The sequence below is a fragment of the Salvia hispanica genome, chromosome 6 (genome assembly GCF_029641045.1).
Source record: "Salvia hispanica isolate PSC_SH4W2 chromosome 6, Shi_PSC_v1, whole genome shotgun sequence".
Lineage (NCBI taxonomy): Eukaryota > Viridiplantae > Streptophyta > Magnoliopsida > Lamiales > Lamiaceae > Salvia > Salvia hispanica.
In genome coordinates this window covers 46,566,250-46,592,276 of record NC_142697.1, presented here as the reverse complement: position 1 = coordinate 46,592,276, position 26,027 = coordinate 46,566,250, and the positions used below count along the sequence as shown (strand labels likewise).

General features: G+C 39.6%; 3 protein-coding genes and 3 pseudogenes across 3 annotated transcripts; 4 read left to right on the top strand and 2 right to left on the bottom strand.

Moving 5' to 3' along the window:
* Window positions 1–1,942: 1,942 nt before the first annotated feature.
* On the top strand, window positions 1,943–5,259 carry LOC148924006 (putative late blight resistance protein homolog R1A-3; annotated as a pseudogene).
* Window positions 5,260–7,266: 2,007 nt separating this feature from the next.
* LOC148924005 (putative late blight resistance protein homolog R1A-3) lies at window positions 7,267–10,244 on the top strand (annotated as a pseudogene).
* Window positions 10,245–11,218: 974 nt separating this feature from the next.
* LOC148924004 (putative late blight resistance protein homolog R1A-3) lies at window positions 11,219–14,786 on the top strand. Its single transcript, XM_089061747.1, has one exon. The coding sequence runs from the start codon at window positions 11,317–11,319 to the stop codon at window positions 14,617–14,619; it is 3,303 nt and encodes a 1,100-aa protein (XP_088917873.1). The 5' UTR covers window positions 11,219–11,316; the 3' UTR covers window positions 14,620–14,786.
* Window positions 14,787–21,721: 6,935 nt separating this feature from the next.
* On the top strand, window positions 21,722–22,585 carry LOC148924003 (uncharacterized; annotated as a pseudogene).
* Window positions 22,586–23,575: 990 nt separating this feature from the next.
* LOC148924002 (uncharacterized) lies at window positions 23,576–24,882 on the bottom strand. The gene is made up of 2 exons (XM_089061657.1): window positions 24,878–24,882; window positions 23,576–24,737 (listed from the first exon to the last, which is right to left on the bottom strand). Exons 1-2 carry the CDS (start codon window positions 24,880–24,882, stop codon window positions 23,582–23,584), a joined length of 1,161 nt encoding a protein of 386 aa, XP_088917783.1. The 3' UTR covers window positions 23,576–23,581.
* Window positions 24,883–24,930: 48 nt separating this feature from the next.
* On the bottom strand, window positions 24,931–25,656 carry LOC148924001 (protein VACUOLELESS GAMETOPHYTES-like). Its single transcript, XM_089061656.1, has one exon. It carries the CDS (start codon window positions 25,630–25,632, stop codon window positions 24,931–24,933), a length of 702 nt encoding a protein of 233 aa, XP_088917782.1. The 5' UTR covers window positions 25,633–25,656.
* Between the last annotated feature and the right edge of the window lie 371 nt (window positions 25,657–26,027).

The following is a 26,027-nucleotide window of genomic DNA, read 5'->3' as shown; positions in this document are numbered from 1 at the left end:
CGAATTCATGTATTAATCAAGAACGACATACAAAAGAAAAACAAATAGAAAAGCTTCATATATTATGCTATTATGAGATTTTTACATTTAATTATTTATATAACTTGTGAGTTTAACATGCATGTCTTCAATACTTTTGTTTTCAAAGAACATATACATATGTAAATAGGAGTATAATTAATTAAGGTTTTATTGAAATGAATCCACCCCCTTTTAGTCTTAACTAGAGTAGTCAATATAACGTCTCTATCTATCTCATTGGAACATTGAATTTATTATGTACTTGTTTTTTTCTTAACGGGTAACAATTAACAAAGATATCAAATGAAGTATGTGCATGCATTGTATATATGGATCAAGAATTAATAATATTAGTAGAGATGAGTTGTTGAGATAACGAATCTCCTAATGAATTAATGATGCAAAAATGAAGAAAGTCAAATTACTGTAAAAAAAGAAAAATATTAGAATATTTTTCTTAATTTAACCAAAAAAACTGTGCAAACAGCCATTCAGCACATGGATATAAAAATTGTTCTCCGCCGTCCATCGTATAATTAAGCTCATTATGGTATATTTATTCATTATTTGTAGCACATGATTTTTTCATAAAAGAATACTATTATCAAAATAAATATTAGAGTAAACACATAAGATTTAATTGTATTGCAGATAACCTAAAGTTACAACTTTTGGTTTTTACATAAATAATACTACTCCGTAACTTCATATAACCTAAACAGGATAAAGGAAAATAAATTGTTGATTTTATCTTCACACATGAATAATATCATACCATATCGGAGACAAAAGCATTCATGTTTACTTATTTATAACAGGTATGGTCTTGTTTAAGAAAAATAAATTTAGCTTTCAATATATTTCCAATAAGTCTCATTTATAACTAGATGATGACAAAGGAATAAAATTAATTATAAAATTGCTCATAAACAAGTTAATCATCAAAGTAAGACAAATCACCTTATCTTTCGGCTATAATTTAGTATAAATTGTATAATAAGTACTCCTCGACAACTATAAGTCTATAACATAACAGTATGCCTGCAAAATACTCCATCCGTCCCATTAAATATGCAACATTTAGGAATCGGCACGGGTTTTTATTTAGAGTTGTTTTGTGAGTTAAAGAAGAGAGAGTAAAGTAAGAGAGATGAAAAAGTAGAGATAGAGATGTTTCCATTTTAGGAAAAGTTTCATTTTTAATTGAACAAACTAAAAAGGAAAACGTTCTATTTCTAATGGGACAGAGAGTATTATTTATTGATGATGAATAAGCAATAATCTCGAAAGGAGAGAATATAATATTTGATTTCTTAAATAAAAGCGCGTGCTTTGTTGGACTTGGCTTTCTGATTATCTGGGCTTGGCTTGAAGTCCTAATCTTGGCCCAATAAACATGGGCTTTATACACTAAATATGAATAAATAGAAAGGAAATCTTATTTTTTTTTAAAAACATTTAAAAATTATAACCATATCAAAATATGTGCATTATCAAAATAATAAAAAATCAAATCGAAGTTGCAATACCTAACTAATCAACAATTACCGAAAGTGGAATCTAAGCAAAAGAGCGCCAAAATATTGTGAAATACCCTATTTATAGTCTTTCTTTGACTTGCGTGAATTTTAAGAAATACAAAAATTAATTAAATTAAAAGAATTTTAGGTTATTACTACTAGTTTTCTAATGAATATGAGTGTAATAAATTAATGAATTGTAGCGCCCATTTACTTTTAAAAAAAGACTTTTAATTATGGACATTCTAAAATGACAATTGATATTATTTTATGGAAGGATGGAGTAGGAAATACTTCTTGCTAAGAATAATGAGAATAAGAGATTGAATTCATAAAATGTGAAAAGTAAGGATATGATACTTTCTATCGTGGATGCCACTTACATTGCACCTTCCAATAATTCACACCTTTACTCAATTTCTTGTATCCCTTTTCATTTCCCCTGTTCTTCCTTCATATTCATTTTGCATTTTCTGCATCCTAAGAAAAATATTATATTTCCATCAATGGAGAGATGGCGGCTTATGCATCTCTGGTTTCTATTATGCAGATCATCCATCAGATCGAGCATCATCCTTCCCTTCCGGCTTCTTTCGACAAGAAACAAGTTGAATCTCTCACTGAAATCGTTATGTTTTTGCAGGAATTTCTCGAAGGTTACAAGTCTCCTTATGCTGAGGGGGACGAAGCAGATCCGTTGGAGATGCGCATCGCTGATGCAGTTTACGCGGCTGAAGATGTTATCGAATTTCACACTGTGGATCAAATTCGTCCTGACCTCTTAGTCTTGTATGGGGCTCTGAACAAGGTGATAGAAGACATGAATTCGATCGTTAGAGATAATCATTGGCTGCTGAATTTTCTCTATCGTTCCACATCTTCTTTAGAGCATAAAGTCATGTTGTTTTTTAATAGAGTTCAATGTATTGAAGTCATGGTGATAAAAGACATGGATTTGATCATTGAAGTCAAAGGTCAGCTGCATAGACAAGTCTCAGCATCTACAGTGTTGTATACTAGTGTGGTGAAGGTGATAGAACACTTAGATTTTATACGGAAAGAAGTGGGGCAGCTCTTTGCACTTGAATTAGCTGGTAGCTCAACATATCTGGATATGGTGAAGGTGGTAGAACACATGGATTTGATCAAGAAAGAAGTGTTGGAGATAGTTGCTATCCAAAATCAGCTGCATAAACAAGTCTCGGCATCAGCTGGTTACTCAACATCTGCAGACTTGCATAAGAGTCTACAGAAGGTGATAGAAGACATGGAATTGATCAAGAAAGAAGTGAAGGAGATCGTTGTACGCAAAGATCATTCTGCATCTGCTAGTTCCTCAACATCTTCTCTCGCTAGGCTAGTAGCACAACCATGGTGGGCTTTGATGATGTCCAACTTCAACTCATTGAGAAGCTCATTTATGGAGAACATGATCGCCAAGTCATCCCAATCGTAGGGATGGGAGGAATTGGTAAGACCACTCTTGCCGAACATGTTTATGCACATCCATCTATTCGTCACCATTTTGATATATGTGCTTGGGTTACTATTTCTCAACAATATAATGCAAAAGAACTTCTTTGTGAAATTCTATCTGAAACAAGTGAGCAAATGTTGGGTCAGATGAGTGAAGATGAAATAGGATTAGCACTCCACAAATGTTTATCATATAGAAGGTATCTAATTGTGTTGGATGATATGTGGAGTATTGAGCCGTGGGAGAAGATACAACGCTATTTTCCTAACAATAGTAATGGTAGTCGGATAATGGTGACAACAAGGCTATCGAATTTGGGATTTCAATTGGATAGTAATTATAGCCTTAAATTGGAGTTTATGAATGAGGAAAGTAGTTGGACAATATTCTGTAACATTGCATTTAGGGGGAAAAGTTGTCCTTTCGAATTGGAGAAAATTGGAAAGATGATTGTTGAGAGTTGTAGAGGACTTCCATTATCAATTGTCTTGATGGGAGGACTTTTAGAAAAACTAGAACCAATAGAAGAATGTTGGGAATCTGTTAGAAGTAGCTTAAATTCTTTAGTGAATTTAGAGAATGATAAGTATTGCCTGAAAATACTGAAGTTGAGCTACAACCATTTGCCAGTTTATCTTAAGCCGTGCTTTATGCATATGGGAATGTTTGAGGATGACTGTGAAATTCGAGTCTCGACACTCATCAAGTTATGGGTTTCTGAAGGATTTCTAAAGCCATTAAGTGGAAAGAGTTTGGAAACAGTTGCAAAAGAGTACTTGGGTGAACTAGTTGATAGAAATCTAATTCTTGTTCACAAGTTTGGTAAAACTGGAGACATGAAGTACTTGAAAATGCATGATTTGTTGAGAGACCTTTGCTTGAAAGAAGCTGAAAAGGAGAGGTTTTATCATGTGGTAGGGCAGCATAGTCCTCAAGGCACATGTAGCCAACGACGCATAGTTATTCTGGAAAACGCTTCAGACGAAAAAGTGGCTGATGCCATGAACTCTAGACCATATGCTCGCACCTGTATAAGCGGTGGTAAAAGAGTTCAATCTTTGTCCAATTTAAGATTGTTGAGGACATTGAAAACATACAACAAGGATGATTATCTACAAGACTATTATTCCCCGGGAAATTTGTTTGATTTGGTTAATTTGAGGCTTCTTATTGTTCATTCCGGAAAGCACTCGACCAAATTTCCATCTTCAATCAGTCTTCTTTGGAGTCTACAAACATTAATTGTTGGTTCCGAAGAAAACATTGATGCACCTGTTGAAATTTGGAATATGCCTCAACTTAGGCATGTTCATTTCTATGGTTTTGGCGTCAGTAAAAATATCACCGTGGCATTGTATCTCCCAGATCCTCCTAGTGACAAGGTTGTGATCATGGAGAATCTAAAAACCCTCAAAGGAGCAAGGAATTTCACGTGTGATGAAATGATGGTTCGTAGAATTCCCAATATCAAGAAACTGGGACTCGTTTATGAGCGCATACATGATGGCTATTGTCTCCACAACATTGAGCGTCTGCAAAAGCTGGAATCTTTTCACTGTAAAGGCTTTATTACAGATGATGATTCGTTGCGGAAACTTACCTTTCCACAATCTCTTAAGAGTATAGCTCTTAAAATACCAAAAGGTGGAATGGAAGACATAATGGAAAAGGTAAGTGCATTACCCCTTCTTCAAAAGCTCAAGTTGTATGGTGGATATTTCACAACAGGCAGATGAGAAACCGTTGAAGGCCAGTTCCTCAGTCTCAAATATTTGTCACTTGTATGGTGTCATCAATTGGAATGGTGGATGATGGAGAGTTCCCACTTTCCATGCCTCGAGCACCTTTACCTTTATAGGACGTCTTTGAAGGAGATCCCCGCGGAAGTTGGTGAAATTCCAACACTGAAATATGTGACCTTGATAGGTTGCATTGAATCAGCGGTGAAGAGTGCGAAGAGAATGGTAGAGGAACAAGAGGAATTACAAGGAGAAGATCAACTATCCTTTCAAGTTACGGTTCGGCTCAGCCTCAAGGACTACATAGAGCGCAATGAGCTGCTGAGTTTGGCGAATCCCAACTTTCAAATTAGGTTTAATATTTAGCACTAACTCGCCAAACTACACTAGTATAAGAATTTTGTCTCTTTTTTTCCAAGATTTTTATATGCATGGAGTATATTTTAATTAAACAGTTGAAGTATGTTTTAGAGTTATAAAAAAGTGGATGTCAGCTTCTATACATTTTATACGTGGAAAAACTCCTGCATATTTTGCAACTTTCAGGTGCTTAATAATTCGACTCTTCTCCATAATTTATTTTAATTGTTTTCTAAGTGGGAATATTAATACAAATGAGTCAAAGTTCAATTTCAAAACCCTTTCATGGTTTTTGACTGTAGATATTATTTCAATGTCTCTGAAAACGGGCCCTTATATTTTATCATTTTATTTTTTGATAAGGTCAGAAAGAAATCGAATGAATTATGTGCATGTGTATATGGATCAAGAATTAATTAATACTAATATTAGTAGAGATGAGTTGTTCAGACAATGAATCTCATAATAATAATGGACAAATCAAGAAAGTCAAATTACAATTAAAAACAATATATATAGTACTCCCTCCGTCCCCCATTAAGAGTCACATTTTTCCACTTCGGTCCGTCCACAATTAAGAGTCACACTTCATTTTTACCATAAATGGTAGTAGGTCCCACATTCCACTAACTCACTTCACTCACATTTTATTATAAAACCAATATAAGAAAGTGGGTCCCACATTCCACTAACTTTTTCAACCAACTTTTCTTTACATTTCTTAAAACCCGTGCCCAGTCAAATGGTGACTCCTAATGGGGGACGGAGGGAGTAGTATATTTTTTTTTCTTAATTTTCCCATGGTTCAAGATCAGAGAGTTTAAATGGTTTGTGCCGCAACATTAAAAATTGGCCCGTAAAAGTCACTGATTTAACATTTTTTTTTTCATGACGAAATATTTTGATTCCTATTTAGAATATATATATTGTTGATATAGTACATGTAACATTATGGGAAAATCGAGAAAATGTTAGAATTCATTATTTTATAAGTAATTTAATATTTAGGGAACAAACTACAGTTTAACCATAATTCATTGATTTTTCAGGATATACTACTATATAAATAGACCTTTTGAATCAGACCTTTTGACTCATGTAAATAACTAGACCGACAATTTAATCATAGAAAGCATCACATCTCTGCAAATTTATAAAAGTACTCCAAGAATCTCCTTTTTCTTTCGAATTTCACCTTTTGCTTTTTCACATTAATGGTATGTTTATCGGTATTGTATGCTACAATGGAACATGGAATATAAGACAGAATTCTACCACATCGTGCACATACATATTAGTTATAAAAGAATTAAAATGATATAATTCCAAGTTTTGTAGGAACTCTTGAGCTATACACATTTGTTACCGTAAGAACTCGATTGTCATTCAGTTCATATTAGTTGCGCGTGTGTGTTTTTTCTTAACTTAACGATGTGTTTAAAGATTAAGAATTCATACTATGGGCTATAATCAAATGCTAACTAATTCCCAATCTAGAACCCAGAACTTCAACATTATGTTAGAAATCTCTCAACATATAAGTATAACTTTCTCAACATAACATGAAAATTTAAATCTCAACACAAAGACATAATTTTATCAACACAAATCTATTGAGAAAGTTTTGTCTTTGTGTTGATAATTTTAATACATAATATTGAGATAGTTATGAATTCTCAACATAACATGAAAATTTAAATCTCAACACAAAGACATAATTTTATAAACACAAATCTATTGAGAAAGTTTTGTCTTTGTGTTGATAATTTTAATACATAATATTGAGATAGTTATGAATTCTGGATTAGAAGGTTGGTTTTATTTTAACGCGACCCTTCGTACTATAATCTATTTGACACAACTCGGATTATATGTTACTAAAATTAAGTTTTATATGTTTGCAATGACAAGTACTATGAATTAATTTGTGAATTAGTATCATATTTTTCTAAATTATTTCTAATGGACAAGTATTTTAGCACTATAATCTTTTTTCTCTACTACTATGCTCTTGTCTTTTGCTTTTCTGAAATTTTGTCTTTTATCTTTTACTTTTTCTCTTTGAATTCAGCCAAATAGTATTCTTACAGCTATAAAAAGTTTGAGAATTGCTTCTTTTTTTGCACTCAGTTTAAAAAATAATTCTCCATACGTCCCAATTAAATACTCCTTTTTATTTCCACCACTCAGTATTCTATCTTCATATTCGCCAACCTGAAAAAAATTATCTTATCTCAAATAAAAAAAGAAAAAAAAAACACATATCAATGGCGGCTTATGCAGCTCTTGTTTCTATAATGCAGATTTTCGATCAGATCGAGCATCATCCTTCTCCTCCGATTTCTATGGACAAAAAACAAGTTGAATCTCTCACTGAAATTGTTGTGTTCTTGCAGGAATTTCTTGAAGGCTATAAGTCTCCTTATGCTGACGGGGATGAAGCAGATCCGTTGGAGATGCGCATTGCTGATGCAGTTCATGCGGCTGAAGATGCTATTGAATCTCATATTGTCGATCACATTCTGCCTGCTGCTGCCTCTGAAAGTAAAAGGGATCGGATTGGATTTTTCAATTGCTTTCGAGGTCTGAAAAATGATCGTCCAAAAATCACTTCGGCTGACTTGTATGAGAGTCTAGTGAAGGTGATAGAAGAACTGGATTTGATCAAGAAAGAAGTGATGGAGATCGTTGCACTCAAAGATCAGCAAGTCTCATCATCTTCTGCAGGTTCCATAACATCTTCTAAGGAATCATCTCTTTCAAGGCTCAACTCAACCATGGTGGGCTTTGATGATGTGATGCTTCAACTCATGGAGAAGCTCGTTTATGGAGAACACGGTCGCCAAGTCATCCCAATAGTAGGAATGGGAGGAATTGGTAAGACTACTCTTGCCAAAAATGTTTATGAAAAACCACTTATTGCTCACCATTTTGATACCTGTGCTTGGGTTACAATTTCTCAACAATATAACACAATGGAACTTCTTTGTGAAATTCTATTTCAAGCCAATAAACAAGGGTTGAGTAAAACGAGTGAAAATGAAGTAGGTGTAGCGCTGCACAAATGTTTATCATATAGAAGGTATTTAGTCGTGTTGGATGATATGTGGAGTATTGAGGCGTGGGAGAAGATACAACTATATTTCCCCGACAATGGTAATGGTAGTCGGATAATGGTGACAACTAGGTTATCAAATTTGGGTTATCGATTGGATAGCAATTATGCCATTGTTATGGAATTTATGAATGAAGAAAGTAGTTGGAATTTGTTCTGCAAAATTGTGTTTGGAGGAAAAAGTTGTCGTTCAGAATTGGAGCAAATTGGAAAGAAGATTGTGGAGAGTTGCAGAGGACTTCCATTATCAATTGTCGTGATGGGAGGTGTTTTGCAAAAATTAGAACCTACTAAGCAATGTTGGGAATCTATTAGAAGAAGTATAAAGTCACAAGTCCTAAATTCGGAGAATGAGAAGCTCTGCATGAAAATACTGAAGTTGAGCTATAACCATTTGCCAGTTTATCTTAAGCCGTGCTTTCTACATCTCGGAATATTTGAGGAGGATCGTAGAATTCGAGTATCGACAATCATCAAGCTATGGGTATCTGAAGGTTTTCTAAAACCAACAAGTGACAAGAATTTGGAAACAGTTGCAAAAGAGTACCTATATGAATTAGTGGACAGAAATCTAATTACGGTTCACAAGCTTGGGCCAACTGGAGGAAGTACCGCAAAATCCATGATTTATTGAGAGACCTTTGCTTGAGAGAAGCTGAAAAGGAGAGGTTTTATCATGTGGTCGGGCAATGTAGTTCTAAAGGCCCGTGTGGCCAACGACGTGTGGTTATTATGGAAAGTACTTCAGAGGAGAAAGTGGTTGATGCCATGAAATCTAGACCATATGCACGTACTTGTATAAGCGATCATGAAAAAGTTCGATTGTTGGAAAATTTAAGATTGCTGAGGATATTGAAAGCACACGACAAAGATTTCTTATACCGAGGACAAGAGTACTCCTTGGAAAAATTGTTTGAGTTGGTTAAATTGAGGCTTCTTTTTGTTTATTCTGAAGGAAAGTCTGCACAACTTTCTTCTTCAATCAATCGCCTCTGGAGTCTACAGACATTAATTGTTGATTCTGCTAAAAACATGAATGCACCAATTGAAATTTGGATCATGCCTCAACTTAGGCATGTTCATTTCTATGTTTATCCCTGGGGCACCTATGTAAAAGGGGCATTGCATCTCCCAGATCCTCCGAGTGAAAACGTTGTGATCATGGAAAATCTACAAACACTCAAAGGAGTAAGTAATTTCAAGTGTGACGAGACGATGGTCCTTAGAATTCCCAATATCAAGAAATTGGGAATAATTTATTATGAAAATGTGAGAACTGAGTCATGTGATGATTACTATTGTGTCAACAACATGGAACGTCTGCAGAAACTGGAATCTCTTGACTGTAAAAGCTTTGGTAGGGGTGATTTGTTGCGAAAGCTTACCTTTCCACACTCTCTTAAGAGTCTATTTCTTAAAATAGAAAATGGTAGAATGGAAGACATATTGGAAAAGGTAAGTATATTACCCCGTCTTCAAAAGCTCAAGCTGGCGTATGGAGTTTTCGCAACAGGCAAATGGGAAACAGTTGAAGGCCAGTTCGTAAGTCTCAAGTATTTGTCACTTGGCATTTGTCCGAGTTTGGAAAGGTGGGTGATGGAGAGTTCCCACTTCCCATGCCTTGAGCACCTTTTTCTTTTCAATGTATCTTTGGAGGAGATCCCTGCAGAACTCGGTGAAATTCCAACGCTGAAATCCGTGGTCTTAGATGGTTGCAGCAAAGGAGTAGCAAAGAGTGCAAAGAGGATGGTAGAGGAACAAGAGGAGTTACAAGGAGTAGAGCAACTATCGTTTAATGTTGCAGTTATCATCGAAGATGAGGTTGATGAGGATGATGAGTTAGATGAGTTGCTGAGTTTGGAAAATGCCAACTTTCAGGTTACTTTATTATAGTGCATATAGCTAGTCTCCTTATTGTGACAGAATAGAGCAATTGTGTAATCGCGAGATAAACTGAAACGTAAAGAGACACAGAATTTACGTGATTCACCAACGTTGTGTTAGCTACGTCGTTTTCAGATTACAGAGTTACGCGCCCTACTTTTATATAAATAGGCACACACACGGCGAGTTAGGCCCAATATAAAATTAAGGCCTAAAACAGAAACATATACCCTCCAAAACGCAAAACACAACAAACACATATTTCCGTTTTCATCGTTTACAAACACACATTTTTTGTAGAAATTTTATTCAAGATCCATTCTTCATTGTATTTTTAAACGGGCTGAGAGGAGAGAGAAGGTTGAAATTAACTCAGAAGTTTTAAGCCAAAATCGAAAAAAAGCAGAAAGCCTAAAGCCCAAACCCAAAATTAAAAAAAAAAGCCCATAAGGTTAAAATTAACTCAGGAGTTTAAAGCCAAAATCCAATAAAAAAGCAGAAAGCTTAAAGCCCTAAACCCAAAAATTTTTTTAAAAAAAGCCCATTTTCCATAGCCCAAATGATAAGTTTATAATAATTCCATTCAAAAGGTTAAAACTTAAAACAATTAATTAAATTTAATGCAACAACGGAAACTTTCTTCTGCAATTAACTCTGAAGCAAAATGCGAACTTGGAGGTATTTATCTCTACATTTATCATATTTTTCCAGTTAATGAATCAAAATTTCAGTTATGAGCGTTTGGTTGTCATCTTCGGGGGTACTCCGGTCCCCTCGATCAATGAATAATTACGATTTTAATTATGTATTTTCAAATTTCAATAAAATTTTGTATTTTAATTTATTTGAATGTCAATTTAATTAGGATATAAGAAAGAAAAAAGAAAATGAGATAATTGATTTATGTACATGCTCTTGTGGATAAGACCAAAATTTTCTAAGAAACGGACATGAGAGTTGAGACGTTCTTTCGTGGATGCCACTTACATTGCCCCCTTAATTCCAATTGTTTAATGCTAATTGTTTAAGCATTTCAACAATCAAACGTTGTTAAACAATAATATCTGCTGGCAATAATTCATCAAACCAATACCTTTACTTACTCTCTTGTCTTGTCTCCCATTTCATTTTTCACCTGTTCTTCCTTCTTACTCTTTCACCATTTTTTCCATCCTAAAAAAAAAGGTTATACTAATCAAGATGGCCGCTTATGCTGCTCTTGTTTCTCTTATGCAGATTTTGGATCAGATCGAGCATCATCCTTCTCCTCCGATTTCCATGGACAAAAAACAAGTTGAATCTCTCACTGAAATTGTTATGCTTTTGCAGGATTTTCTTGAAGGTTACAAGTCTCCTTATGCTGACGACGATGAAGCAGATCCATTGGAGATGCGCATCGCTGATGCGGTTTATGCTGCTGAAGATGTTATCGAATCTCACATTGTGAAACAGCTTCGTCCTGATGTCTTAGCCTTGTATGAGGCTTTGAGGAACGTGATAGACGACATGGATTCAGTGGCTGCAGTCAAAGAAGGTATGCTGCTGAGACAAGTCACAGATATCTCGATATCTGCAGTAGGCATAGATAAAAGGGAGATATCTCGATATCTCGATATCTTGTATAATACTATGCACTATATGGGACAAGACATTCAATTGGTAGAAAAAAGGGTGAAAAAACACATGGATTTGATCTTGACACTCAAATATCATCTGCATAGACAAGTCTCAGATTCTGCAGATTTGTATGAGACTGTGGTGAAGGTGACAAAACACATGGATTTCATCAAGAATGAAGTGATGGAGATTTTTGCATTCAAAGATCAGCTGCGGAGACAAGTCTTGGCATTTGCTGTTTCCGGACAGTATGCACTCTTCCTCAAGAATCAGGTGGAGTATTTCATAAAACAAGTGGATTTGTTCAAGAATGAAGTAATGGAGATTTTTGCATTTAAAGATCAGCTGCAGCAGGGACAAGTACTCTCGCCATCTGCTAATTCCTCAACATATGCAGAGACTCAGGCGTATTTCAGAAAAGACATGGATTTGGATTTGATCAAGAAAGACATGATGGAGATCATTGCAATCAAAGATCAGCTAGAGATTCAAGTCTTAACCTCTTCTGATTCCTCATCATCTGCAGACTTTCATGAGAGTTTGCAGAAGGTGATAGAAGACATGGATTTAATCAAGAAAGAAGCGATGGAGATCGTTGCACTCAAAGATCATACACAAGTCTTTGGTGGTTCCTCAACATCTTCTTTCTCTAGGCCAAACAGCACAACCATGGTGGGCTTTGATGATGTCATGCTTCAACTCATGGAGAAGCTCATTTACGGACAATCTGATCGCCAAGTCATCCCAATTGTAGGAATGGGAGGAATAGGTAAGACTACTCTCGCCACAAATGTTTATGCACATCCATCTATAGGTGACCATTTTGATATATGTGCTTGGGTTACCATTTCTCAACAATATGACACAAAAGAACTTCTTTATGAAATTCTATCACAAGCCAATAAACAAAGGTTAAGTGAAATGAGTGAAGATGAAATAGGACTATCACTCCATAAATGTTTATCATATAGAAGGTATCTAATAGTGTTGGATGATATGTGGAGTATTGAGGCATGGGAGAAGATACAACTCTATTTTCCTGATAATGGTAATGGTAGTCGGATAATGATGACAACGAGGCTATCAAATTTGGCGTCCCAATTGAATAACAGTTATAGCCTTGAAATGGAATTTATGAATGAAGAAAGTAGTTGGAATATGTTGAGCAAAATTGTGTTTGGGGGGAAAAGTTGTCCTTTAGGATTGGAGAAAATTGCAAAGAAGATTGTGGAGAGTTGCAGAGGACTTCCATTATCAATTGTTGTGATGGGAGGTCTTTTGGAAAAACTGGAACCAACAAAAGAATATTGGGAATCGATTAGGAGAAGCGTAAATTCACTAGTGAATTTGGAGGATGATATGCATTGCTTGAAATTGCTAAAGTTGAGCTACAACCATCTGCCAGTTTATCTTAAGCCATGCTTTTTATATCTGGGAATGTTTGAGGAGGATAGTAAAATTCGAGTCTCAACAGTCATTAAGCTATGGGTTTCTGAAGGAATTCTAAAACCAATAAGCGGCAAGAGTTTAGAAACAGTTGCTAAAGAGTACTTAGATGAATTGGTTGCGAGAAATCTAATTATTGTTCACGAGTTCGGGAGAACTGGAAGCATGAAATACTTGAAAATCCATGATTTGTTGAGGGACCTTTGCTTGAGAGAAGCTGAAAAGGGGAGGTTTTATCATGTGGTAGGCGAACATAATCCTCTAGGCACGTCTAGCCAACGTCATGTGCTAATTCTGAGAAGCACTTCAAATAAGGAATTCCTTGATGCCCTGAGATCTACACGACATGTGCGTTCCTATATAAGTGATTATGAAAGAGTTCATTTGTTTCCCAATTTAAGATTGTTGATGACATTGCGAGCATACGACGTATTTTCTCATCAAAGAGGATATGAGTATTCCCTGAGAGAATTGTTCGAGCTGGTTAATTTGAGGTTTCTTGCTGTTTGGCCCAAAGAGGGTTCCCACCTTCCTTCTTTAATCAATCTCCACTGGAGTCTACAGACATTAATTGTTAATTCTAAACATGACGTTGATGCACCAGTTGAAATTTGGAACATGTCCCAACTTAGGCATGTTCATTTCTATGTTTATATCTGGGACAGCGGAAGAGCATTCTATCTCCCAGATCCTCCAAGTGACAACATTGTGATAATGGAGAATCTACAAACCCTCAAAGGAGTAAGGAATTTCAAATGTGATGAGATGATGGTTCGTAGGATTCCCAATATCAGGAAATTGGGACTATCTTTCGTCATATCTGAGGGAATTGATTCTGGTGGTGATGACTATTGTCTCTACAACATCGAACGTCTGCAAAAGCTTGAATCTCTCAGTTGCGAAGGTTATGGTAGGAGTGCTTTGTTGCAAAAGCTTACCTTTCCACATTCTCTTAGAAGTCTAAAGTTTGTAATGTATGGTGGTAGTAGAATGGAAGCCATACTGGAAAAGGCAAGTAGATTACCCCTTCTTCAAAAGCTCAATTTGTATGGTGGAGATTTCACAACAGGCAAATGGGAAACAATGGAAGGCCAGTTCCCCAGTCTCAAATATTTGGAACTTCGCTCGTGTAGAGGCTTGGAATGGTGGATGACGGAGAGCTCTCACTTCCCATGTCTCGAGCACCTTAGTCTTTCTGAGGTATCTTTGATGGAGTTCCCTGCAGAGCTTTGTGAAATTCCGACACTGAAATCCGTGAGAATGCATCGTTGCAGCGAAGAATCAGTGATTAGTGCAAAGAGAATGGTAGAGGAACAAGAGGAATTACAAGGAGAAGAAGAAATATCTTTTAAAGTTTCCGTTATCCTCAGCCAGCACTACGAAGAGGACGGTTTTTTGATGACCTTAGCAAATCGCAACTTTAAAGTTGAAAAAGAGTGACTCGTGTGATCATTTGATTGTCAATAATAATTTGGATGTCCATGTTTTTTTGCATTATATATTAATTTTTGAATTCATATTTTCGAATTACTACACTTTACAGAAGCATATATGCTATGTCAATGATCTTGTACGTCTTTCTTGTTGAGGTGTATATTATACCTTTCCATACTCTCTTAAGTTAGAGTCTAACTCTTGAAATCAAAAATGGAAGAATGGAAAAAAACATATTGGAAAAGAGGTAAGTACATTGCCTCTTTCAAAAGCTCATGTTGATATATGGAAGTTTTACAACTGGCAAATGGGAAAAAGCTGATGGCCAGTCTCAAAGCTTTGGATCTAAACTGTCAGCATTTGGAATAGTGGACAATGGAAAGCTCTCACTCCCCTGTCTCGAGCGCCTTCATCTTGTTTCCTTGAATGATTTGAAGGAGATCCCCGCACATCTTGTTACCAATAAACTTGGTTTTGATGGACTGCGTTCTAATGTAAAATCTATTAAGTATGAGAGATAAACTAAAACATAACTATTGATTATGCACAAAGTATTTTAATTTTTTAATATCTAACTAGTGATTTAAGTTGCCATTGCATATTTGCATATCCATTCCATTGTCCTGCAAAATTAGAGGTTTCTTCTCTTATTTGGGCTTGGTTTTGGATTTCAATCTTGAGCTAATGGGCTTGGTTTGGAATGGATGTAACTGGGGGCCCATCATTTGTTTTGCTTCTGATTATCTTGTAGTATTGGGCTTTGTATTTTATTGCTCACCATATTCTAAATGTCACGTTAGATGTATACATGTAACGTAATAATGTCACGCCACCAAAATTTCTCCTTAATACGTACCTTATATATATAGATGCAAAAGTTGTTCAATGCAACTTCTAATTAGACATTAGTCAACCATTCTCTCTCTTCAAATTTCACTCCACCAAAAAAAAAATGTGTTAAAAAACTGAACTCATCAACCAAAGAAGCCTCAGCCAACGCCGACACTCCGCCTCCTCCTTCCGGTGGAGCCTCAAGTGGCTGAGGCTCAAGTATTTGAGCATGCTCAAAAAATTTGAAGAGTTATTATAAAGATTTAGAGAAGGATATGATCGAAGGGAGCGGGACAATTGAGTCATTTCAGCAACGCATGCTTCTAGAAGCTTCTTTTGCTATTCCGGTCATGGGCCTTTCGTTAAATAGTTATCCATCAAAGTAATCAACAGTGGTGAGTAGGAGAAGGGTAGAGATTGAATTTGCAGTTGCAAGTATTTTTTTGCGTCTTAATGTATTGTTATATTAGTTGGTATGTGTAAAATCATGGTGATGAAATAGAAGATGCATATTGATGTAACTAATATTGGATCTACTGTGCTTTTATGTTATTACGAAATCGACAAATTTTATGAGATTTCAAATTTAAATTTGTACCACTTATGAGTTCAACATGAATTTCTTCCATATTTTTGTTTTCAAAGAACATATACATATGTAAATATAAGTTTTTATACAAATGAATCCACCCCCATTGAGTCATCATAATTTCTTAGGTCTTTTTTTTTAATCTTTCCTGTGCAATAAATCTACTTATCTATAGTCTAGACAATATAACATCCCACTCTGACTCTGTCCTTGGAATAATTTACCACAACTTTAAAAATTGGCCCGTGAAAGTCACTAATTTAACACATTTTTTTTATAATTTTCTCATGACAAAATATTTTTATTTCTAGTTATAATATATTGTTGATATAGCGCATGTAACATTATGGGAAAATTGAGGAAATGTTAGAATTCATTACTATTTTATAAGTCATTTTTATAGTTACGGAACAAACTACAGTTTAACCATAATTCATTGATTTTTTAGGATATACTAGTACTATATTAGCAGACTTTTGAGTTATGTAAATATTTACTAGACCGACAATTGAATCATAGAGAGCATCCCATCTAAGCAAATTTAAAAAAGTATATCATAATAATCAAAGTATTTCTCTCCAAGAATCTCCTTTTTCTTTCGAATTTCACCTTGTGCCTTTTCACATTAATGAGCTGGAAGCGAATTAAAAAAAGAAAAGAAAAGAAAAGAAATCTGACTCAATTAATGTGACATGGAGTATCTACAATAAGGACAAAGCAAAAACAACGAACAAAATAAACTGAAAGATCCACCACATCGTACTCTGATACGCTCCCACTGCCACAGGAGCAGCCGGTGGCAGTAGATCAGCAACCGGAGGCAGGACGGACGGAAGAGGTAGAAGTTAGACCGGACCCCCAACCGTCCATCGCGAAGTCAAAGGCCAAGAGGCAACTCCGGCAGCCGGTCAGGTTCGGGGACTACACCCCGAAGTAGTTTCGACGTAGGACTCGTTCTTTTTGGTTATTTACTTATTTTTGTTATTTATTTTCGTTATTTGTTTTATTTGTTTTTGCGTTGAGTCGAGCGTAATTATAAGCTCCGTTTCGGGTTTTCTTTGTTGGTTCTTTCCCGAGATGAATTAGGATTAGGAGTCGAACCAACCCTAGGGTCCTTAGTCTATAAATAGGGTGTGTGTTATTTGATCATTCATTCATAAATTTAATAAACACACGTTTTGTGCCCTAAATCTTGTGAGGCAAGTAAATTCTCAAATTCTCGATACAGCGCTGCCTGACGGGGAAAACCCCGCGCACAGCATCTGTTCCTCGCCGCCGACCCAGCCAAGGGCGCCGGCAATCGTTTCTGTCAAGCACGCTGCTGACCGATTCCGTTAGGGGGAAGAAAACCCTTAACAACTGGTGCTTTCACTTCGTGAACTCATGAGCCATTTTTACAACAACGGTAAAGGACCTTGGGCGCCTCGCCCTGATAATGTAGCGACTGGTGCCCGCCGGGGGCTAGGGAGAGGCCGACGGGATTCTCTGCCGCCGCACAGATTTCCGACGGAGGAGGAAACCGAATCGCCTCGCAGGGATGAGGGTCCGTTTGATGATCCTTTGGGAAGCAAGTTAGATCGTTTGATTGAACAATTCGATTCTTGGAAAGACGAGACGGAACGCCGTCTCGAATCGCTGCAGTTGTCGACACGGCGCAACGCTGACCGGCCGACGGGGTACGAGGAGGAGGATGACGCTGATTGGGGTGATTTGAGCCGGGGGAGATACGGCGAAAACCCTAGAGGCGTTCGGGATGTGCCGCCGGAGGGACGGAGACAGCGCGGCGGGTTCGGCCGTGACGGGCGATGAGGCGAGCAGCCGTTGGAGCGTGCGAACCGCCGCCAGTACGGTCAGCCGTTACAGCGTGCGATCACGTGTTGGGACCCTCCCCAGCATTCGGGGTTTGATCAATCCCATCTTGTGAAGATGACACCGCCACGTTTCGACGGTTCTAATGCAGTAAACTGGATTTCACGCGCGCAGTACTACTTCGATCATATTTCGATGCCAGACGCGCAGCGCATGCACTACGCGGTCATGCTCTTTGACCCGCCAGCCGCGGATTGGGTGTTTAATTACTGTGCGAACAATGACTTTGTTACTTGGCAGGATTTTTTGGAGGATGTCCGTCACCATTTCGATCGCCAGAGCTTTAAAGATTATTATGGGTTAATAGCGAAGCTGACACAGACAGGGTCGGTGTTGGATTACCATGATACTTTTGAGAAGTACTTCAACCGCGTGCGTGGCGTGTCCGAGTCCGATCTATTTACTCTTTTTATTGCAGGTCTGAAAACAGATGTCCAGGAATGTTTACAGTTGCATAGGCCCCAATCTCTCGCAGAAGCAATGTCGTTAGCGGTCGAATTTGGGGATGAACAGGCAGACCGTAAGCCCTGCGACGCAACCGGTCCCGCCGCAGAGACGCCAATGGCAGAATCGGGACGCCAGAGCGAGCTCGACGCCCACACCGGTCCAGCAAACGAACCAGGGCCAATCAAGTCGCGCCCCTACCACCCAGAAGTTTCCCCTAATTCTGGTATCCCAGGCAGAGAAGGCCGAACGGAGACGCTTGGGACTTTGTTATCACTGCCCTGAGAAGTGGGTGATCGGCCATGAGTGCAAACAGAGACTGTTGTGTTACGCTGACGAGGTGGAGGAGTTGGAGTCTGGACCTATCGATAGCTGCGCGGAGGGGTCCCCGGGGGCCGACACGGTGCACATTAATTCGATGCAGGGAGACCACAAATCGCGACCCTTGAGGATCGTGGGCTCTATCCAGGACCATGATGTGAGTATTTTGATTGTTACAGGTAGTGATAGAGATTTTTTGCACCCAGCAATCGCAGAGCAGTTGCATATTCCGCTATCTCCTATCCGGCCCTTTAAGGTGTTTGTCGGGAATGGAGCCGCTCTGCTTTGCACGCACATGGCGAAGCAGACGAAAGTGGAGGTACAGGGAACGGAGTTCTTGGTGGATCTCCACATATTGCCCGTCCATGGCCCTGTCATTATTTTAGGGATGGATTGGTTGGAGTCCTTGGGCAAGGTGACGGCGGATTTTGTAGGGAAGACATTGGAGATTAAGCAAGGGGATAAGCCGATCACGTTACAGGGCATTCTGCCCCCGCCACGCCGCGCATCCCTCCACTCCCTTGCTTCGTGGTTACCCTACCAGGGTGACATGGAGTGTTATGAGATCTTCATGCTAGCACCGGGGGAATCGGGTTCAGCGCCGGCTGGCAAGGAGGATTTCCCGACAGACCTTCCCACCGGGGTGGTGGCGGTCTTGCGACAATTTGAGGACGTATTTGGCCTGCCTGAGGGCATGCCCCCGCCACGGGCCTTTGATCATCGTATCCACCTTTTACCGAGTGCCTGACCAGTGAATGTCAGATCTTACAGATACCCATATTTTCAAAAGAATGAGATTGAACGCCAGGTACGAGAAATGCTTGATCAAGGAATTATTCAGAGAAGCAGTAGCCAGTTCTCATCGCCTGTCCTGCTCATTCGCAAGAAGGATGGATCGTTCCGTTTTTGCATCGATTATCGCGCGTTAAATGCGGCAACGGTGCCGGATCACTTCCCTATTCCGACGGCTGATGAACTATTTGATGAGCTGGGGAAGGCTCGGGTTTTTACCAAATTGGATCTTCGTTCAGGCTACCATCAAATACGAATGCAGGAAGGCGACATTCACAAAACGGCGTTTCGGACGCATGATGGCCACTTTGAATTTTTGGTAATGCCGTTTGGACTGACGAATGCCCCATCCACGTTCCAAGCTGCAATGAATGCAATTTTCCAACCAATGCTCCGCAAGTTCGCAATAGTTTTTTTGATGACATACTTGTGTACAGTCCGTCGTAGGAATTGCACGGCCAACACTTGGCTTCGGTCCTTGCGGTGCTGAGGGAGCACAAATTTTTGGTGAAAATGTCCAAGTGTTCTTTCTGTAGCACTTCGGTAGAGTATTTGGGTCACATTGTGACTGACGGACTGTTAAAGGCGGATCCGTCGAAGATTGCGGCTATGACTGCTTGGCCGGTCCCGAAGAGTGTAAAGCAGTTGCGTGGATTTTTGGGCTTGACAGGGTATTATCGCCGCTTTATAGCGAATTATGGCCTTATTGCCGCCCCTCTCACGGATTTGCTAAAAAAGGATGCGTTCACCTGGTCTGATGAGGCAGGGGTGAGTTTTGAGAAGCTCAAGGCGGCAATGACAGCAGCACCGGTCCTGCGTTTACCGGATTTCGACAAACCTTTCTGCATTGAGACTGATGCGTCGGATACAGGCATCGGTGCGGTGCTATTACAGGATAATCATCCCATTGCGTTTTTTAGTAGGAAGTTGGGGCCGCGAAGGAGGGTCGCTTCTACGTATCATAAGGAGTTGTACGCGATTGTGGAGGCGGTTCAGAAGTGGCGGTAGTACCTCTTGGGTAGGGAATTTATTATCAGAAGTGATCAGAAGAGTTTGAAGGAGTTGCTTTTGTAGGTGGTCCAGACACCAGACCAACAGCTGTATGTTAGTAAACTCATGGGCTATAAGTTTGCAATTGAGTATAAGAAAGGGAGTTTAAACAAGGTAGCCGATGCGCTGTCCCGCCGTGAGGAGGATTCTCAACCCGCGCCGGACGGTGGCCGGTTCGCAACAGAGGCAGACGAGGCAGCAGCTGCCCGCGACTGTGCGCTCCTTGCAGTAGCAGCGCATCCTATTCCCCGTTTGCTGGAGTTGCTACGAAGAGAGACGAAACCGTCCCCTGAAATGAGGGAGATCACCGCAGCTATTAAGGCTGGGAAGAGCCCTCCTCACTTGTCGTTCGTTGATGACCTAGTGTTTTATAAGCGGCGGATATTTGTTAGCTCCCGTTCCGAAGCTAGGACGCCTATTCTCACCGAATATCACGCCTCTCCTTCGGCTGGTCATCCGGGGTTTGAGCGTACTTTGAGGCGGGTAGCGGGAAGTTTTTATTGGCCGAACATGAGGAAAGAAGTGCGGCGATTTGTTGAGGCGTGTGTGGTCTGCCAAACGTCTAAGTATTCGACCCAGAAGCCTGCAGGTTTGTTACAACCGTTGCCTATTCCAACACAAGTTTGGGAGGACGTATCGATGGATTTTATTACTGGCCTGCCGCAGTCTCGCGGTTACACGTCAATTATGGTGGTGGTCGACCGATTGTCCAAGTATGCTCATTTCGCCGCCTTACCAATATGGTTCGATGCGTTGAGAGTAGCGCAGTTGTTCGTCAACACAGTCGTCCGACATCACGGGTTTCCTAAAACATTGGTGTCGGATCGTGACTCTGTCTTTCTAAACGAGACTTGGGAGGAGTTAATGCGCTTGAGCGGTACTAAGTTGAATTTTTCGACGGCATATCACCCGCAATCTGATGGGCAAACCGAGGTCCGTAATAGGGGCCTGGAGCAGTATTTGCGAGCTTTTACAGCAGAGCGACCGGCTAAATGGGCGAATTTCTTGCCGTGGGCTGAACTCGCTCTCAATTGTTTCCATCATGAGGGGTTGGGCATGTCACCTTTTAAGGCTTTGTATGGGCGCGAGCCACCGAGCTTGATTTTTGCACGACCATCGATGGCGACGCCTCCGTCAGTAGCGGATTTAATTCGTCAGCGGGGGGAGCTGTTGGTCGAGCTGCGGGGTAATTTGGAATGCGCTCAATAGAGGATGCGTGATTCAGCCAACAAGCACCGGCGTCATGTGGAGTTTTCGGTCGGGGATCGTGTTTTGTTGAAATTGCAACCCTACCGCCAGCATTCAGTGGCGCGTCCTTTATCTGCGAAGTTGCACGTCGCTTCTATGGGCCGTTCGAGGTATTGGAGAGGATTGGGCAAGTGGCTTACAGGTTACGTTTGCCGGAGGGAAGCCGCATCCATAATGTTTTTCATGTTAGTTTGTTGCGGCCTTTTGTCGAAGGAGGTGTCGAGAAGGGTGCTGGTTTACCATCTGACTTTTGCGGCGACAGGCCGCTGGTGTATCCGGTTCGAGTGTTGGATCGCAGGACGTTGTGGCATGACAGGGAGCCCAAGGAACATGTGCTAGTGAGGTGGTCGGACGGCTCTGATTCGCCGTCATGGGAGCCGTTGGAGGTGGTGCGTCGCCGGTTTCCTAACGTACTCCTTGAGGACAAGGAGGTTGCTATGGAGGGGGGAGTTGATACGCTCCCACTGCCACAGGAGCAGCCGGTGGCAGTAGATGAGCAACCGGAGGCAGGACGGATGGAAGAGGTAGAAGTTAGACCGGACCCCCAACCGTCCATCGCGAAGTCAAAGGCCAAGAGGCAACTCCGGCAGCCGGTCAGGTTCGGGGACTACACCCCGAAGTAGTTTCGACGTAGGACTCGTTCTTTTTGGTTATTTACTTATTTTTGTTATTTATTTTCGTTATTTGTTTTATTTGTTTTTGCGTTGAGTCGAGCGTAATTATAAGCTCCGTTTCGGGTTTTCTTTGTTGGTTCTTTCCCGAGATGAATTAGGATTAGGAGTCGAACCAACCCTAGGGTCCTTAGTCTATAAATAGGGTGTGTGTTATTTGATCATTCATTCATAAATTTAATAAACACACGTTTTGTGCCCTAAATCTTGTGAGACAAGTAAATTCTCAAATTCTCGATACAGCGCTGCCCGACGGGGAAAACCCCGCGCACAGCATCTGTTCCTCGCCGCCGACCCATCCAAGGGCGCCGGCAATCGTTTCGGTCAAGCACGTTGCTGACCGATTCCGTTAGGGGGAAGAAAACCCTTAACATACACATACTTATAAAAGAATTAAAATGAAATAATTCCAAGTTTTGTATGCTCTTTTGCTTTCCTGAAATTTTGTCTTTTATCTTTTACTTTTCTCTTTGAATTCAGCTCAAAGTAGTATTCTTGTAGCTATGAAGAGTCTGAAAGTTGGATAAGCCATCATTGCACATATTTATTACTCCATATTGTGGATTATTAATTTAGGCAAAAAATCTAATGAATAGATTGTCCACCAATTATTTTCTATTTTGCACTCAGTTTAGAAAAATAATACTCATGCGCCCCTAGTATTTTAGTCGTATTCATTTTTAGTTTGACCAAAATTAGTTGAGTCATCACCTTTTTTGGATAGAAACTCTCTCCTTTCTAACTTTTAACACCCAAATTTCTTAATTCTCGTTCCAAAAGAAATGTCTCAACTACCTTAAGACGGAAAGAGTACTCCCGTTGTTAGCCAATACTTTTCACATTTTACTATTTACTACTTTTGGTAATGGAGTCTACACTCCACTAACTCATCTTACTCACATTTATTATTCAACCAATTTTTTCCATTAATTTTTCACATTTCTTAAAACTCGTACCAGGTCAACTTGTGGCATTTATTGGCGGATGAAGGGAAAAATAAATAACTAAAGTGTAAAGGAGTAAAGTAAGAGCGAATACTTGAGAGAATTCATTTAAATACAAGACACAATCATGATTGAATTAAACATAAGCATATAAGAAGAAAGAGATACACATTGAGCTTATTCTTTTTCAATCTATGGGCTGAATGCCTCTATAACCGCAGAGGTTGAAACAAAGGAAGAACATGCATAATGCACAGTAAAAATCCATGGTCTTCATGTTTATTCTCACCACAAAAGTTGCAATAGCGTTTTGTAGTGAGAATTTGATAGGTAAGCGCGTGGCAGTGAGCTCCGACGATCTCATATTTTCGACCAAACTTGATGTTTCTAAACCGGCCGGATGTAGTTGAAAAGCATTTAGGATGGAAGGATACATCACACGCGCGGCAGTGATACATCCAACTCTTTGGATTCATTTTCGTCTCGCACTGATCGCAGTAGAAATCACCTGGACAGTTTAGAGTGGCGTCATGCGTTAAAAGCAGCGGGTGGTGTTTGTCCCATCTACGGCTGGTGGTTGATGCAGGCAGCCCCGCACAGCGAAGGTGCACCATGAAATCACAGGTGCCGCATGCATAGCTTTTACCACCGAACAAGATGAGACTATCATTACAGGCATCACATGACTCGAAATATTGACTCGAGGGGAGAAGGTTGAGTGGGTGTGAAGGGTGAGCTGCGTGATATATAGTGTCTGGCATAGAAGTGCACTTTATATCTACATTGAATATTTTGCATTTTACACAGGCATAATACAGACCATTCGTATTGATATTGCAGATGCTGCAGCGTTGCCACTGCCATGGTTTAAGTATGTCACCGGATCGAAGGACAAGGCTGTGATCATGTTGGTGGATGAGAGGAAGAGATGAGAGCTGAGGTGGCAATTGGAAACACTCCAAGTGAAGATAGTATTTGCATGATCTTATGCTACATCTCATGTAGTAGTAGCAATCTTTACTACCTGAAGAAGATGAAGACGAAGAAGAAGAAGAAGATGATTGTGCTGGTTTCACAAGTATCGGAGTAATGCACCCATTACATATTAACTCCGATTTTCTACAAGAGTAGTCTTCCTCGTCATCATCATCACTATTTTCTTCGTCTTCTTCTTCTTGAAATGATGATGATGATGAGGAGACTAATCTGAGTTTGTGATTGTGGAACTTATAATTAACATCATCTTGATGATCAAGGATGAGTGAATTTTTATGTGTATCAACTCCTTGTCTCCTTAGAAAAGCTCCAATTAGGTCCTCACCCACAGCCACATCATTTATTGGAAACTCCAAAATCCCTTTCTCTCTACATGTAATGCAACAAAAACACACATTTCAACATATATAGTATAAACCAACATTTTTAAAGAAAGATATGGATGAGACAAGAGTGTTGATTATACCTAGTGATGGGAAGTGTTTTGTTGAAGGACAGCTTAGATGGACAACATAGCTGCAAAGCTCACAATGATACACCCAATGTTTGGTTACTAATCTTTTTACGCAGACATCACAACGGTATCTATATATGATATATTGAGGAGGGACATGAAAAGAGAGAGAGAGAGGGAGTGATGGTGTTCTTCCCTTTCAATGGTATGAGGCCAGGAAGCGCATCTCTCATGGATCCAATACTCACATGCTGGTGCGGTGCAAGTGTAGGAACTCCCTTTGGCGTGTGTGGTGCCGCAAGCATCGCACTTGAAGGAACAACTTCTCCTCAGAAATAAGAGTTGATGATGAGGGTGACTCGGATGATGTACCATTGTGCTGCTACTCTGCTCATCATCTTCGGCGGCTGCATACATCACGTCGCTGCCCTGCGCACAACTGATATGCATCACAAGCATACATTCTGCACTCGTACATCTGTATAAAATTCCCCAGGCATTCCTTTGGCAGATTGAACAGCGGCCTCTTTCTTGGCCAAGGCTGAATTGTTGAGTGAGTGTGTGTTGAGGGTGCATTGCGTGCCTAATCTTCCTCGGCGCCTCTGCACATTCTTCAAGTAGTGTCACATCATACCCACATTCCTGGCTACATTCATAACATTTCTCTCCTCTTCTGAAATGCGTTAGACACCCATAACAAAATTTTCCTCCAGGTGCTTCCACCAATTTAAGTGGATGCTCGTGGTTCCAATGATCAACCATCTCTCTCTCCTCCTTCTCTTCTCTCTCATTTTCTACTTTCTCACTCATTCTTGTGTGTGTGTGTGTGTTTTCTTTTTACTTCTTGTGTTTGTATGTGTGTGAAGAGGTGTCCACACCAACACATACATATATATGTACACCACTCCATATAGTAAAACAGACCTTTGAGCAATGGAAACATTTTCCATCTTAATAATCTATCACAAATACAAAAGCATTTCATTCAAAAATTCCCCCTTTTTCTTTTTTGTCTTTTGCTTTTCTCATATAATTGTTGTGGAGAGACACTCAAGGTCGGCTTCAAGGCAATTGCCTTTAGGACACCACAATGGTCGACTTAAATTTTGGTTTATCCCGTAACATTAAATTGGCTGAAAAATAATGAAGTTTGGATTGTTTCCCAATTCTCTTAAGACATGAAAATAAGGTGTCTATGTGTAATA